The 16,217-nt window shown below is 50.6% G+C and overlaps 1 protein-coding gene across 3 annotated transcripts in view; it reads right to left on the bottom strand.

Moving 5' to 3' along the window:
- Window positions 1-16,217, bottom strand: part of L3MBTL2 (L3MBTL histone methyl-lysine binding protein 2) — a 21,270-nt gene extending 5,053 nt beyond the window's left edge. For 2 of the 3 annotated variants that reach the window (XM_047066589.1, XM_047066587.1), the window contains exons 1-13: window positions 16,139-16,217; window positions 14,058-14,301; window positions 12,646-12,779; window positions 9,269-9,392; window positions 8,426-8,505; window positions 6,697-6,814; window positions 6,132-6,266; window positions 5,772-5,860; window positions 2,385-2,616; window positions 1,870-1,946; window positions 1,588-1,692; window positions 774-921; window positions 287-369 (exon numbers count right to left, since the gene is read on the bottom strand). In XM_047066589.1, coding sequence (XP_046922545.1) covers window positions 287-369; window positions 774-921; window positions 1,588-1,692; window positions 1,870-1,946; window positions 2,385-2,616; window positions 5,772-5,860; window positions 6,132-6,266; window positions 6,697-6,814; window positions 8,426-8,505; window positions 9,269-9,392; window positions 12,646-12,779; window positions 14,058-14,301; window positions 16,139-16,162 — 1,593 coding nt within the window. In that variant the 5' untranslated portion in view covers window positions 16,163-16,217. Of the gene's footprint in view, window positions 1-286; window positions 370-773; window positions 922-1,587; window positions 1,693-1,869; window positions 1,947-2,384; window positions 2,617-5,771; window positions 5,861-6,131; window positions 6,267-6,696; window positions 6,815-8,425; window positions 8,506-9,268; window positions 9,393-12,645; window positions 12,780-14,057; window positions 14,302-15,498; window positions 15,614-16,138 lie in introns of those variants that run through there. The other variant, XM_047066588.1, reaches the window with a different exon arrangement.

The following is a 16,217-nucleotide window of genomic DNA, read 5'->3' as shown; positions in this document are numbered from 1 at the left end:
TCCCGGCCCCGGTGGGGCACAACTGAGGAGAGGCAACGGGCTGGGAGCGCCTGTGGGGAAGGGTCCCTTGACAGTGATCCCGCTGCCCTCTGCTCCCAAGCACCAGTCCCTCCGGGAAAGGGACCGGCTCGACTGTTAGGTAGAATGCCTATGGCAGAGTTTGGGACTTCTCCCCGGAAGTGGCTGGTCTCCGCAGTACTGACTCGAGGGAAGAGAAGGGGGTTGGAATTAACACCCCGAGAGCAGGCAGAGCCACCCAGGCCCCGTGCTTCCTCAATTTCCTTACCATGTTAAAGAGTCTCGATGGAGCTGCTTTTGACTTGGTCTTCTCCAAGTAGGTGTCCCAGCTGAAAGTGTGTGATTCGTAGCCTGGAGAAGCAGAAAGTATAAACGTGGAGGGAAAGGAGGGGAGGCAGGAGGGAATCCAAGAAAGGAGCACATGCCAAAGGGGCACCTGCAACTGGATCAGGACCCAGTCTGGAGTCTCCCCAGCAGCCTTCTTCTCTCCTCCCCGGACTGGTACCTGCTCTAGGACCATGGTCCTGTTGTACAGGTTGTTCACTGCCCAAAGGAACAGTTGGAGCTCTGCTCACCAAACCACACACTAGTCATAGAGCCCGGTCAGCCCAGTGTAAGGGCTGGTAGTGTTGGCCTTGGGTGGCTCAGACACCTTTCCAATCCACTCTGAGACTCCAAGCCCCAGGGTCTGGCTTGGCCAGGAATCTGGGCCTGTGGCCACACTCTACCCTTTCTGACTGTAAGGCCGGTCTTACCTTTAGGTGGTGTGAGCTCAATGTCATTCTTTTGGCAGAAGGTAGCTGGGAAGATAGCGTGGGAGGAGGCATGGTAACAGAACCAGTCTGAGCCATCTGTGGAAGGCCCCCCGTCCACACAGATCATGAGGTAGCCGTCCAGGAGAACCTAGCGGGTGGGGAGAAGGCAGACACCACGGTATCATGAGCTATACCCCCATCCAAGGGGCGGGTGGCTAGAGAGCCGGCCGATCAGCGGTGTGCGGAGAGCTAGATCTCGGCCTTCCGCGAGCTTCTGCTTTGGAGCACTCAGCGCCCCTGTGACCCGTACGTGTGACATTATTTACCTTCCTCACTGGACAGCAAATGCTGTTCCTGCAGGGACTACATCCTTTCGCCAGTGTTTTCAGTGATGAGCACACGGGCCCAGCCTGGAAAAGTCTGGCTGGATGGACAAATCAGCATGTCCCCCAGGGGCCATTTGCTCCTCAGGTTGCAGCAATAACGTACAGTGTGCAGCAAAGTCAGCATGGCTGTGGCTCCAGCCCTCAGAGGAGAGGACACGAAGCACTGAAAGGCCTCCAGGGAGGCTGACGGCGCGGGGCCTACACCTGACACAGGACCAGGCTCGGGCCAGGTGTTCAATAAGCACCTGCCCATTGTGCCTCGGATCCGACACGAAAGCAGATGTTGAGCAAGGAGCAGACGAGCCCTCTCCTCACAAAAGTCCGGTACTCCAGGAGCAGCCGGAGTGGGGAACGTGTGCAGAGCTCGGAGCCACCTCAAAGGCTTCAGAAAACCGCACTAGAGGCTGTAGGGTCGGGCCCAGGCTCACCTTGCAGATGGTTGCCACGCAGATGTTGCCCAGATTCAGGGGGTCAATGGCTTCCAGTTTCATCCCTTCCTCAAACCAACCACCTTCCGTGTAGACAGCTCGAACCTTAAAGGAACGGGGCAGCTGGGGAATCTCTGGGTGGCCCAGGTGGAGGGTGGGGGAGCAGGCCTCACCTGCCATAGGCTTGGGAAGGAGACGGGGGAAGGAAAGGAACATCCCAGGGTCCCAAGGTCTGGAATGGACCTACGGACAAGACGAAAGGCTCCAAGGGCTGTGCCTCACCTTCTTGAACAGGTAAGGAACAGCATCACAGTAGATTTTCCGGAAGGTGGGATGGTGGGCCATGTCACTGCGCCTCTCTTTGGGGAGCAAGGGAGAGAAGGGAGTTGAAGGCTGCCAACAGGGCCACCTCCATACTATCCCCAGAAATGTGGAGATTGCCCTGCATATGCTCTAACCTGTATCTCAGCACCCCCTACCTGCCTATCCCCCCAGACCGGAAGACAGAAAACATCAGGAGCTCTCTGTAGGGACTACTGAACCCTTCAGATCCAGATGCTTCCCACATCACGTGGGAGAGGATGGGGTCTGCAGCCTCTGGGTTCAGATCGATCATACCACTTACAAGCTGAGTGACCTTGGTCAAATCACCCAACCTCTCTGGACCTTGTTATCACCAACTACATGATAGAAATGCTCACCTCTACCACAGAGGATTGTTGTGGGGTATAGAGATGCTCCCACCTAGGACCTGGGGCAGCAGAACCCGTGTCACGCTGGCCTGGGGCTCTGCTAACCTGAAAGCTTGATGCCATGGCCAACGCGCCGTGACCAACCCACTGGGTGGATCAGGGGGCTCCACATGTGGCACCAGAAGTCGTCATCGCTGTCGCCATCCTCATAGAGGAGCCGAAGGCGACCCCCAATTACTGTGTCCACAACGGCCATGCGGGTCCGTGACACCTGGGCCTTGTCCACCACCTCCAGCCGCATGCCTTGCCGAAAAGGGTACTTCATGCTCTCCACCATCTGCAACATCAGAACACAGGCCTGCTGTGGTCTTGGGGACCCTCCCCCCCGCCCCCACCTTCCTGTTGTGTCTCTTAAAAGTAACCAGAGATCAGGCAAGGTGTGTGAAAACCACACTCAACACTAAGTCAAGGAAGTGAGCAGATGAGCCTTCCCTTCCCACCAAGTTCAACCCTTGTGGGACGGGAACGCCAATTGGAACCCTAATTCCCCAGAACGATACCGAGAAGCAGCACACAGCTTACAACATATGCACCAAGAGGCCAGTCAGTCAATATGATGGCAATTACGAGATCCGTTTCAGACTAAGGCAACGGGTACCCCAGAGAACTCAGGTGACTTAGCCGCACTTACCCAGAGCCATTGGTGCCATAGCTGAGCCTTGCAACTGTCCTAGGGTCCAGACTTGTGCTCTTTCCCACTTCCTGCCACCTCTGGGCAGATGGCACATACTACACTCGTGTCCAGAGCCCTGTGTCTCCAAATGTCAAATTATAGCTCTGAACTCCCTGGGCTGCTGTTCTGAACGGCTTTCCTACTCTGACCCAGCAAGGGATGGGGACCAAAATACCCACAAGCTGTCCTTAGTGCCCTGATGGCAGGCCACGGATAAGGGGTAGGAGATTCTCTTGGTTCACTGTGACTTTGATGCTGGCCTGCCTGGGGCAGGGAAATGGGACCAGTGAGCTCCATAGGGCTTTTCCAGCCCCACCCAGCCTAGCCCTGGTGCGGGCTGAGCAGTGCGATTTCAAAGCCCACCAGGAGGGGGAGCACCTCAGTGATCACAAAGCAGCCACCAGGAAAAGCGGACAGAGTCCTACACCACAGACCCTTCAGCCCTCCCCTCAAGGCCTGGAACACCCCCAGACGGACTGCCTGACTGGCTCATTTAGGAGACTCAGGTGAGGCCTGGGTTGGGATCCCCTGGGTTACCTCCCCCTCCTAGCCCTTCCCGTCATTCCTTTCTTTTGCACCCACCCAGCGCAGCCCACAGCCCAATACCACCTCGGTGCCCCTTTTGGTTAGTGACACCCAGAACTTGAACCCAGTAGGGGCAGAAGTCGGGTTTGGTAGGATTCATTTCTACCTCCTCGGCTCCACGCACACAACTAGGCACAGAGTTAGTGCTCAGTTAATGTTTTTTTCTCGCCTGACAAACACATGTACACACCCTTGGCCTTGGCTGGTGGGTCTTTCATTCAAGACACTGTACTCAGCATTTCATTCAAAACATTGTACTCCGGCCCTTATCATATTGCGGGCATCCACGGAACTGGACTGGATGTGGATCAGGGATTCGTTTACAAACCCACCCCCTTTATCCTCCTTGCTGCCAAACCTCAGAGGCAGCTGCTTCCGTATCCACTGCAGGATTGGGTATGTGACACCTAGTCACTATGTGCTTGCTGACCAGTTCACATGGAACCATGCTCTGCCACTGAGAAATCAAGCTCATTTTAGTTTGAGCAGAGAACAGGCCACCTTGATGACACTAGTGGCACCCAACACCCACGATCATCTGCCTTGCCTTCAGACAAAGGCCAGCTGAGTGAATTTCAAATGCCGAACCCATCACCCATGCAAGGCATTCTGAGAAGCAGAGGAGACAAAGCTTATAGTTTTGGAAAGGGAATATGAAAAGATAAATTAGCAAAATACAGAGAAATAAAGAGTAAATGGATGGTACCCAACAAGATTAAATAAAGGAAAATTCATTTCTACTTTAGGAAAAAAGCCAGCGAATGCTTCCTTGAGCTGCTGGAACCGTTCCTTACCAAAGGCCCACTCTCCACCAGCCAGGCGGTGGCAACCTCTTCACCAGGCGTCCGGTACCTTGGATGAGATGGGCCCAACTTCTATTCCTTCCCTATTTTCAGCTGTTGGCTTCCATACCACCCACACCCTACCCATCAGGGTAGAATTCAAACGCCTTTTCTCCATGAAGACTTCCTTGATACAAGGCCAGTTCAGCAATGTGTCACGGCAGCACCTGCTCTGCGTCCCCCTGCTCACTGCTGTGAAGCTTACCACGGCGAGGTGGGAAATGCACCTGTGAGCACCGACCAGGAGCCTCAGAGGCAGCCCAAGCCCCTATGGAGACACTAAGTCTCCACCATGAATCCTGTACTCCCTTTGAATTTTTACCATGTGTGTGATTTTTTAAGTTAAAGAACTAAATTTTTAAAAATTAAAATCAAAAGCCACAGCGATGATTTGGAGGCACACCTCCGGTTCATAATCAAGGCTATTTATAATTATTTCTGTGCTTAGAGGTGCCTGGCTGGGTCAGTCGATAGAGCATGCGACTTCTGATCTCAGGGTTGTGAGTTCGAGCCTCACGTTGGGTGTAGAGATCATTTAAACTTAAAAAATGTAAAAAATGTATATATATAAATAGAAATATATATATGTGTATATATATATACATATATATATAAATAGAAATATATATATATGTGTGTATATATATATATACACACATATATATATACACACACACACACACCTATAATTATTTCTGTGCTTGACTTTTTTCCTCTGCCAGACTGGAGAGTCCTAAATACAGGGTCTGTATTCCCACAGTTCCTTGTATCCATGTACTTAAAATCTATGCAACGAATGCTCTTTGAAAATGCTATGAGCAAAGGTAAGGATCTGGAGGAGCAAACAGGGGATAAAGCAACATGACTGACGTGGCTGGATCACAATCGGGATTGGTGAGGAGGCTGACACTAAACTGGGAAGGGAGAGAGCAACCAACATCCTTCCTTGAGAAACGGGAAGCTGGTGGGGCGCTTGGGTGGCTTAGTCAAAGTGTCCCGACTTTGGCTCAGGTCACGATCTCATGGTTCATGGGTTCAAGCCCCACGTCGGATTCTATGCTGACAGCTCAGAGCCTGGAGCCTGCTTCAGATTCTGTGTGTCTCTCTTTGCCCCTCCCCAGCTCACACTCTGTCTCTGTCTTTCTCTCTCCCAAAAGTAAATAAACATTGAAAAAAATTAAAACAACAACAACAAAAGAAACATGAAGCTGCTAAAAACTGTCAAGCAAGGGAGTCTTAGGGAAAATACTCCAGTGAGTAGCATGGACAGAGAAAATGGGAGAGGGGCAGGAATGAGATCAGTTAGGAGACCCCCAGGGCTCACTGCCAGACCTTGATATGGAAATCCACAGGAAGCGTCCTGGAGCCCACCAACCGTTTCATGAGGTACCCCTTCCAGTCGGTGAACTTGGCATGGATGGCTGTGGAGACACGGCAGAATCCTCGTTACAAAGCCTGGCAACACTCCCGCCGACAGGGGGTGCCAGAGCAACTGATTTCTGCCTCTTCGGGCCAGCGAGCACAGGTTTAAAACCCGCTGTACCACCTGTCGGGCCCTGGGGCCTCTGGAACTGGGGAGGACAGGAAGCAGGCTGGCGAGTGAGTTCTGCTCTGGTCTAACCTAAGACAAAAGTGCCCCTTCTACCATGGGCTCTGCAGGAACCAGGACAGGGAATGTTCTCATCAACTCACTCCGCGGGGGCACCAGGATCTTGCTGTTGATGGCACACCAGCCGATGGGGTGGACATCCACTGTTCCCAGGTTGCACCAGAAGTCATGGCTGGCGTCATTCTCAAAGCCCTCATACCGGAGCAGCACCCGGTACCCTGAAAGAAGGAAAGGGCACCAATGAGGAAGGGTGGGATGGGGAAAGGTATATTCTCAGGCCTTCCCTCTTTTCCAGCCTAAACTGACTCCTATTCCAAGAACTCCTTCCAGGCAAGTGGGGTCCCTGTTGTCCACAACGGTCACAGCCAAAACAAACCCATGTCATGTCCTGGGAAAGCAGTATGGCACCGCATGAGAGTTAATTTTTTATAGCCTGATTGTTCCTGGGAAAAAACTTAAAAGGGGGAGTTTCTAAACTTGCCATGCTTTGTGGCTTCCTGGAAGCCAAGAAGGGAGGCAGAAACTCCAGTGGGTGGGCTTTGTGTTTGATGCAGCCAACCTCTGCTTGCAACACTGCCCCCCCCTCCCCCCCGTATGGGGATGTCAGTCTTCAAACTCAGACCCTGCCTTGGCCAGAGGAATACCCACCTGCGGCCTGAATGACAGAGGCAATCCAGTACACCCGGCTGGGGAGCACAGCATCGCTATTGAGCACCTCCACCTTCATCCCCTTCATCACGTCCTCCCACTGGTCATACAGTGGGACCTGTGTGGACACAAGAGCATTGGGGGGGGGGGGGGGGACAGTGAGCTGCCTGAGCAGACAGGGAAGAGTGGCTGGCCTCATGAGTCATTGTGGCCTTCTCTGCCCCTCAAGTTCTCACATCACTCACTGTCACTCCAAGCCAGGCATGGGACTAGGGATGAAGAGATGAGCAAAATGAGTCCACTGTCCTCAAAGAGCTGATTCAGGGCATGGGGTGGGGGCGATGGGAGGGGAGGGCCGGTGCAGTGGTCACACATCCAGAGTCATCCCCAAGTACTGATCTTTACAGGACCGCCTCCTCACTGTATCATCTCGGGCATAGCACACCTGTGACAGTTTGTGTGCCAGTGATGACACCTCCTAGTGCTCGCCACATCGCAGTGCCAGCGAGGCACTGTCCTTGGCACAAATACCACCTCTTTCAATCCTCACTCAAGCCTGGCCAGTAGTGTCTCAGCTATCACCACGCCGGCTCTCACAGTGGTCTACTCACACACTATTTCTGGCACATTCTTTTTCTACCTCTCCAACCCGTCTTCTCCTCTTCAGATGCTCTCCATCAGCAGCGGACCATTTTTGCTGGCTTTTCCCTGATATCTAAACCTCACTTTGAACCAAGAGCATCTTGATTCTCCTTTGGAGAAATTCACCGTTTTTTCATTCTCAGCCCTGGCTTAAGCTATTCGGGGTATCCCATTCTACCTCTCTGGCCAGAGAATGGGTCTGTCACAGAATCTAGAAACCATTATGCTACCCAGGCGCAAAGGGGCCGGCCTGGCAGAGCTTATCAAATCCAGTGTGTTGAGTGCAATTGTGACAGAATTCCCCTGCAGTGAAAACTCAGGGCAAAAGAGCTTCCTACTAAGGAAGGTGTGAGCCTTGGACTAGAGTGAGACTAGCATGGGACTAGAGTGAGACTAGAGTGAGACTTTCCCACTGTCCCATGTCCACGGCACTCCACCGGGAGTCCAGGAGCTGCTAGGATGTGACTCTGGTCAGACGACTCCACGAGTCAAGAGGCCTCCTCCTTGACTTCCTGGGTGTTAGCAAACTGGCTTGAAAGGCCAAAGGAGAGCGTGGCTCTAGGTGGCTCCCTGGCCCGCAGGCTACCACAGGCTGCACGTGCTGCCTGCACTTCCACTCCAGGCCTAGCACCCCACCCCTCCTCCTGGCCTCACTCTTCTGGGGCTTCTCTGTGCTGAAATGGGCTCCAGGAGGCATCCACATCTGCCTCCCAGGAACCCGGGGGCTCAGGGCAGTCCAGAAGCACCAAGCTTTCCATGGGAAAACACGAACACAGGGGAAAGAAGGAGGAAAGGATTTCTAACACGAAGCTCCAGTACGTAAACAAGCAGAGTGAGGACCTCAGAGAGGAAGCGCAGTGCTAGAAGGCCTCAGTGAGGGTTTGTGGGAGGACTCTGAAAAAAAGGTGGACAGAAAGGGAAACCGGAGCAAGTGGCAAAGTTGGACTGCGCCCACCCAGACCTCATCACTGTTCGTCTCTGGTGCCAGTGCCCAGCTTGGAACGCTTATGAGGCTGGCGGGTGAGACAGGTGGCGAGCACCCGAGTTCCCGGCTTGCTCCCCTGCCCCCCATCTCCAGGACACTCACATGCTTAAAACAGCTGACAGGAGCAGCTTTGTAACTGTGATCCTTCAGGAACTTCCCCCAGTCGAAACCCAAGACCAGCGCTGCAGAGCAGAAAGAGAAGAGTTGGAACCTGACGCCCAGGAGCCATAGAAGCAGGTCCTTCCCCACCCAGGCAGCCCCATACCTGCCCCACTGGTGGCCATCAGAACAGGCCTGGACCTTATCCAAAGGGTGACAGACTCTCAGGAGTAGAGGAAGCATTCGGGGGGAAATGTCTGATCTTTCTTCCCCGGAAAAGACAAGGAAATTCAAAGGCCTTTGGGCTTAAATTCTTTAGACCTCCCTCAACCTCTCATTGGTCACAGCCGATTGGAATGGATGGGAGGGGCACACACGTAGGCCCCTCCAACCCTTGTGCGTCTAGAGCTCAGCTACAGCCAAAAACAGACCACCTAGAGCAGAGTTGCTTATTGCCTGCACGCTTAGAAACTGCTGCGCACACTCAGAAGGTTACTTTCCTTATCCCGCCACCCCTCTCCAAACCAGACAGGGGTCTCCACTGCCCATGGGACACAGAAGCCACAGGGCTAAGAGCGATACAAAAGAAAAGCAGCAAATTCTGGGTTTCTGAACTATCAAGAGTAGGGGTCCTAGTACCTCAGAAGTGACTAAAGGGATTTTCTGGGGTAATTTGCACAATCCCTACCAAATAGGGAAGATGGCAGTCCACAGTGAGCCTGGGGCAGGCCACTCTGTAGCTGTCCTTTTTTCCCATTCCCGGCTCCTAGGCAGGGCCAGCCCAGGCCTGGCACCCCATTCCCAACCCCTTGGCAGCTTCTGAGCACCAGTGTTCTGCTGTCTTACCATCTTGCCCAGTTGGCGTCCCATCTGCCAGCTGTCCTGTCCCTTGGGAGTGGAGGAAGGCTCCAATTTTGGCAGACCAGGCCGCCTTGTGGAGGACTTTGGCTTTCTTGGTAGGTGGTTTTCCCTGGAGGGAGGAGAGCACGTGGGTAGCCTAATGGCTGAGAATGGAGCGCTGGATCTGGAAGGTCTGGGTTTAAATCCTGGGATTCAGTCCCTCAACCTCTTCAGTTCCTTCATTTGTAAATCAAGTGCATAACAATAACAATGCTTGGCTCAAAGGGGGGCTGCAAGGATGTGAGTTACTGTCCGATGCCTGGCATTCAGTAAGTGCTTAGCTATTGTTCAAATGCGGAGGGATAGGTCACTTGGAGCTACAGGGCAGGGAGGGACACTTTTCTTATCTTTTCTGTCTTTTAAGCCTTTGTTTCCTCCAGGGACTTTTCCCAGTGGCTTCAACTCTCAGCCATCTCCTTCATTAGATGCTCCCACAGATTTATGGCAGACAGTGGGCTTCACAGAGGTCTAGGAGGCAACATTTTGTACACATATGGGAATGTTCTAGAGCAGGTCTGTGGCTTTCATCAGATGCTCCACGGGGCCTCCCCAAGAGTGAAAGGCCACTAATCTAGTCTACAGCTTGTAACTTAAGCACTGATCAGAAAAGCCCAGAGAATTTATTTTAAAAAATCAGTGAAATAAAAATGTGAGTTTACACAGACCTGGGGCAAAGTCCTGGCTCTTCAATTTGTAACTTCTTTGAGTAAGTTACTAAAAATTTTTGAGCCTTTAAAAAAATTTTTTTTAACGTTTATTCATTTTTGAGAGACAGAGAGAGACAGAGTGCAAGCAGGGGTGGGGCAGAGACAGAGGGAGACACAGAATCCAAATCAGGCTCCAGGCTCTGAGCTGTCAGCACAGGGCCCGACGCAGGGCTTGAACTCACGAACTCACGAACCGCGAGATCATGACCTGAACTTAAGTCGGACACTTAACCGACTGAGCCACCTGGGCGCCCCTTCTGAGCCTTTAAAATAGGAATTTAAGGGGCACTTTTGTGGCTCAGTCGGTTAAGTGTCTGACACTTGATTTCAGCTCAGGTCATGATCTCAAGGTTTGTGAGACTGAGCCCCATGCTAGGAGCCTGCTTGGGATTCTCTCTCCCTCTCCCTCTGCCCCTCCCCTGCTTGCTCAAAATAAATAAACATTAAAAAAAAGATTAATAGGGGCACCTGGGTGGCTCAGTCCGTTAAACTTCTGACTTCTACTCTGTGCTGGCAGCGTGGAGACTGCCTCGGATTCTGTCTCCTTTTCTCTGCCCCTACCCAGCTCGCACTGTCTCTGTCTCTCAAAAATAAATAAACGTTAAAAAAATAATAATAAAATAAAAATTTTTTAAAAATAATAAAAAATAAAATAAAATAGGAATTTAAGGGGCATCTGGCTGGCTCAGTAAGTACAGCATGCAACTCTTGATCTTGGAGTTGTGAGTTCAAGCCCCATGTTTGGTGTAGGGATTTCTCTGGGGAAAAAAATCTTAAAAAAATAAAATAGGAAACTTTAAAAATTCATTTTTAAGAGAGCATTGGTTGGTTGGATTCAGTTAGCAAGTATCCCTGAATTGTAGCTATTAACAATACTATTTATTAGGTCACTGAGGAGAGAGATTTTTCTATGCCCTAACTAAAATCTACACAGTGAGGGAAACAACGATTATGCACAAAAGTGAGAAATAAAGTATACAGAAGCACAAAGCAGGAGACATGGTCTACTGTGACTTTCAATAAATGTCAGAGCAGTGGGTCTCAAACTTTGCTGCACATGACAATTACCTGGGTGGGGCTCTTTAAAGCCCCTATGTCCAGGGGGCACCTGGCTGGCTAGGGTGGTAGAGGCAGTGCATGAGACTCTTATCTCAGGGTTAGGAATTAGAGCCCCATGTTGGGTGCAGATTACTTAAAACAACAACAACAATAATAATAATTATAAAGCCCATGTGTCCAGGCCACACTCCATCCCAATTAAATGAGAATCTTTGGGAGTAAGACCAAGCATCAATATTTTGTTACTACTTCTTTTAAAGCTTGTTTATTTATTTTTTTTTTTTTTAGTAATCTCTACACCCAATGTGGGGCTTGAACTCATGACCCCGAGATCAAAAGTTGCACCAAACATTAATATTTTAAATGCTCTCCAGGTGATCCCAACGTGCAGGCAAGGTGTGAGAACCGGTGTCATGGACGGTGGCCATAGTTACCAGGACACAACACAACGTTAGGCGCCTGAGAGCACATTCCAGTCCCAGTTCTGCTGCTCCCCCAACAGAACCACCTTAGGTAAGTCCCTCTTCCTCTCTGAACCTCAGCACACTTCTCAACTAATGTGTGGGTGAGACAACACGTCTCTTTAAGAATCCTTCCATTTATAGGGGCGCCTGGGTGGCGCAGTCAGTTAAGCGTCCGACTTCAGCCAGGTCACGGTCTCGCGGTCCATGAGTTCGAGCCCCACATCGGGCTCTGTGCTGACAGCTCAGAGCCTGGAGCCCGTTTCAGATTCTGTGTCTCCCTCTCTCTCTGCCCCTCCCCCGTTCATGCTCTGTCTCTCTCTGTCCCAAAAATAAATAAACGTTGAAAAAAAAATTTTTTTTTTTAAATAAAAAAAAAAAAGAATCCTTCCATTTATAAAACTTCTATGAATGTCAATAATTAACTAAAGATTAGTAAGACTTTCTAGGTGGCTGCCTATGACATGGAATCAGAGACCAGGCATCAACTTCCTAAACCCACCGTGGCTGGTAAATGTATGCCTGTCTCCTATTTTCCTTTCAGAGCATTTATAAAGGTATGGGGCAGGGGCACCTGCGTAGCTCAGCTGGTTAAGCATCTGACTCTTGATTTTGGCTCAGGTCAGGATCTCACCATTCATGAGGTTAAGCCCGGCGTCAGGCTCTGCGCTGATAGCACAGGGCCTGCTTGGGATTCTCTCTGTCCCTCTCTCTCCCCCTCCCCTGCTCATGTCCTAGCTTTCTCAAAATAAACAAACTTTAAAAAAAAAAAAAAAAAAGTATGAGGCAAAGACCAAAGGGCACCAGACTCCCCCAAGGCTCTTCTTTTCTTTAAAACTTACTAAAGGCATTAGACTCCTGGGGGCAGGGGAAGGTGGGGATTGAAGGGCACCTCTATTAGTGTGTAATTTACAGATTGATTCCCCTGCAGGCTAAATTTTGAGAGCATAATAAATAGCAGGAAGTTTACAACCTCAGACAGCCACAAGCAAACTCCTTCCAAAGCTCTCTTGGCCCCTTTGCCATCAGCCAGGTGGGTGTTCCTGTCTCAGCTCCCAGGGCCCCAGGAAAGGTCTTCTGAGTAACTGCCTCTTACCTGTAATCTGGCCAAGATACTGGCTTTCTTGGAGTTGGAGGAGTAGCTCCTAGAACAGGAGACGCTGCAGAATCTCTTAGTCTTGGAGAAGAAGGCTTCCCTTGTACCCACGATACCACACATCTCACAGACAGCTGGGAAGAGAACTTAGCACGTGACCCACCTGATACGGTCACCCCAGATCAAACAAAATGATGGGCCCTTCAAAACCCGAACAGCACATTAACCAGGTGAATCCAAGCCCCCACTCAGACTGACAGGCCTGGAACAGGAGGAGGAGGTTTGTATACAACTGAAATCTGCTTTGTCTGAGGTAAGCTGCCTGGCATCCCTCGGTTATATGTCAACAGTGGAGCTAAGGCAAATCCACAGGGCAACAGGTGAGTATTGGAAAGTTTGTAAAGAAGAAAATGAGAAGCTAAAATGCCATTAACTTCTGTGGGTATCTTTTCTTCTCATCTAGACAGCCACTGAACTAGATCAATGTTTCACGCCTGACATCATATTAGAATCATCTGAGTAGCTTTAAAAATACCCAGCCTGAGATTCTAATTAACTGGTCTGTGGTGGGACAAAGGCATCTGTAGTCTGTTAAAACCTCCCCAGGTGATCCTAATGTACAGCCAGGCTAGAGAACACCTGAACTCCACAGTCTCTAATGGTTCTTTCTAGTTCCAAAGTTCTAAGATTCTAAGAGAATGGCTGGAAGAAGACAGAAGGGAGAAAAAATAAAATAAAAAATAAATAAAAAAGGCAGGGGTGGGGGTGGGAGAAGACTGGTAGAAAAGAAGAGTCAAGTGGCAGAGTATTAGAGTTCAGGCACCAAGGGACAGGACTATGCTCACAGACATCTAGCCTGTCTTCACAGGCAGTCCACACACTGGAGGCCCTGACACGGGGGTCCAGCATCTGTCCGAGCATCACAGCTCAGAAGGTAACTAGCTTCCAGATGATCCATGGGAACTGTCATCAGTAATCCTCTCCCTCAGAGGTCACTGGATTCTGTATTCCCCCCACACCTCACATCCAACCCACAAGCTATTCCTTGACCTTCCCCAGATAGTAATCAGAACATTCTAGGTGTTCTTCTCAACATCCAGGTTTAAAAATCAACCAGCTCCTCACCCAAATGTAAAAGCACCATATTAATGACTGGCATCTAATATGTTCCAAATAAATATAGTTGTAGGAAAGAACAAAGGAAATTGCAATTTGAAATCAGACTGCAGCAGAGGAAATACCCTTTGGGGCTACTTGGGGTACTTGTGTCTCTGTCACAGGCCCTCAGACATCAGAGCAAACGGCTCCTTACACCTGGATGGCTCTGCCCACATGGCCTATGTCCCCCCCGCCCACCCTTCCTCCATAGCCTCCTGAAACCTCCCCATCTTCAGGGGACACTCTCAAAGCACCTGGCTCAGAACCACTGCCATCCAAGGAGCGGGGAGTCCCAGGGCTGAGCAAATGCAGGGGAGAGGTGGGCAGCTCCCCTGCTTCCCGATCCTCATTTTCTGCTTCACTTGACTCCTCCAGATAGGAGCTGCTCTCGCTGCCCGCACTGCTGTTATAGCTCCGGAAACTGTCATAGCCACCAAAGAGCTCCAAATCGTCCTCCTCTTCCTCTTCCTCCTCCATAGGTTCTGAAGATGGAGCTTCCTAATGAAAGATACAAACCAGGCAGGAGAAATCAGGTCTGACTTAGTGCATGCAGAGGGAGGCTGCAGGTGGGCTCTCAGCTCCCTTTTCCAGTTCTTGGTCAAGTCAACACCTCTGAGCCAAGTGGCACGCAGAATCAAATACCCCTTTAGCAAACACCAGGCTCCTTACTCTTGTTTGTACAATTCTTAACCACAACTCATCAGAATAGCTTAACGAGACAGAAAGTACGAATTAGGAATTGACCAAGCTCCTCCTGTGGATTCATAAATGATGACCTTTTAACATGATTCAAATAGAATACAATGATGTGAAAATACTCCAAATTATCTCGTAAAGACTTCCTGGGGAAGACGTATATTGGAAAATCATTCTTCCCCCTTCAGCATATGTACACCAAAATAATCTCAATTCAGAAACCATTTCAGCCATAGAAAAGTTAATCTGGGATGCAGACTGCCTTAAGGAGGAACTGGGAAGCAGATGACACGCTAGTCTTAGCACAGTGGTATGTACCATAGCTCTGGACTCCGATCCTCACTAGCTGTGGGTCCTTGGGCAAGTCATTTAACCTCTGTGGGCCTCAACTTTCTCATCTATGAAATAAGAAACGTAGTTGGCGGACAGGATGCGAAATGTAAATGAGATCCTGCATATCAACTTGACTGGCATGTAGTAGAAGAGGTCGTAGGGCTCAAATACTGTCTCTACTGCTGACTACTACCTGTATGATCTGCAGCAAGTCAATCCCTCAGTGCATCAGTTCCCACACCTGTAAATGAGGATAACACCACCTCTTTCAGAAGCTTTGCGGGAGAAATAGGGGGAAGACAAGTACAGCACTCCAAACAGCTTACAAGTAGCAAGTGGTCAATACGTGTTGGCAATCATTACTGGCTAAAAGCACGGGCCTTCAAAAACCAGATCTGCCTGAGTTTCGATCCCGTCTCTACCCGTCTCTGTTGACTGTATGCAAGATACTGAACCTCGCTGCTCTCGGTTTCTTCATCAGGGCAACGGCGACAATACGCCTTCTTTAGAGGGCTGGTGTGAAGACTGACATATGCAAAGCCTAGTTCTGTTTCCAGCTGGTAGTGACAGCTCTACAAGCGCGAGCTATTATTCTTATTCTCCTTCACCCTTATAGAAGTTTTGGGCTATTCCGTTCTGGGTTTACAACTACACACGCCAACGTACTAGAAAAGAGGCCGCATTTAAATAGGAGGTGACCAGAAGCCAAAGGATTCAAGGGAGCGTGGGTTACAGGTTGGAGGAGAGCGGGGGAAGTTTCGGAGCCGGACAGACGGACTGAGTGCCCATGTCCTTCACTTGCCAGCTGTGTGGTCTTCCTGGGGAGTCACCACCTGTCTCTAAGCCTCGGCTACTTCAACCCTAACAACGAAACAGTAACACAGGATTGTTGTGAGTACACTAGGAGATCATGCACGTGAACGCTGCAGGCGCGGAGTTTTTATTAAACTTTCAAGCCCTTCACGTCCCCACAGGAGGTGACGGGCCTCCTAATCCCTAAAGAGACGACCCCGAGAGAGGGAGGACGAAGAATATTCAGGAGCTTGGAGATCCTGAACTCAGTTCCCTTTTCCCCCAGGCCGGGGAGGCAGTTCCGCCCTCAACCACTCGCCGGACGTGGGCCCCAGCAGTGTGGGGGCCAAAGGCCACGCCAATCGCCTCTGGCCCTGCTCAGCCTAACTACCTCAGTTTATCCATCCTTCCACTCTCCACCCTCCAGGCGTCGCTAAAAGGCCTAAAGAACGGTCGCCCGTGCGAGGCTCTCGGGGTTCCCTTTCCCAGTCGCGAGAAATCCTCTCCCTCTCACCTCGACGCCCCGGGTCTTCTCCATGAGACCTAACACCGTTTCTTCAACCGTCACCAGGTGCAGGAAGCCATATTGGCCT

Source organism: Lynx rufus, unplaced genomic scaffold (genome assembly GCF_022079265.1).
Source record: "Lynx rufus isolate CCGP_SWC_20201006 ecotype Redwood Valley unplaced genomic scaffold, mLynRuf1.p SCAF_7, whole genome shotgun sequence".
Taxonomy (NCBI): domain Eukaryota; kingdom Metazoa; phylum Chordata; class Mammalia; order Carnivora; family Felidae; genus Lynx; species Lynx rufus.
Note: the sequence above shows the minus strand (reverse complement) of the source record. Positions and strands in the feature narration are given on the sequence as shown.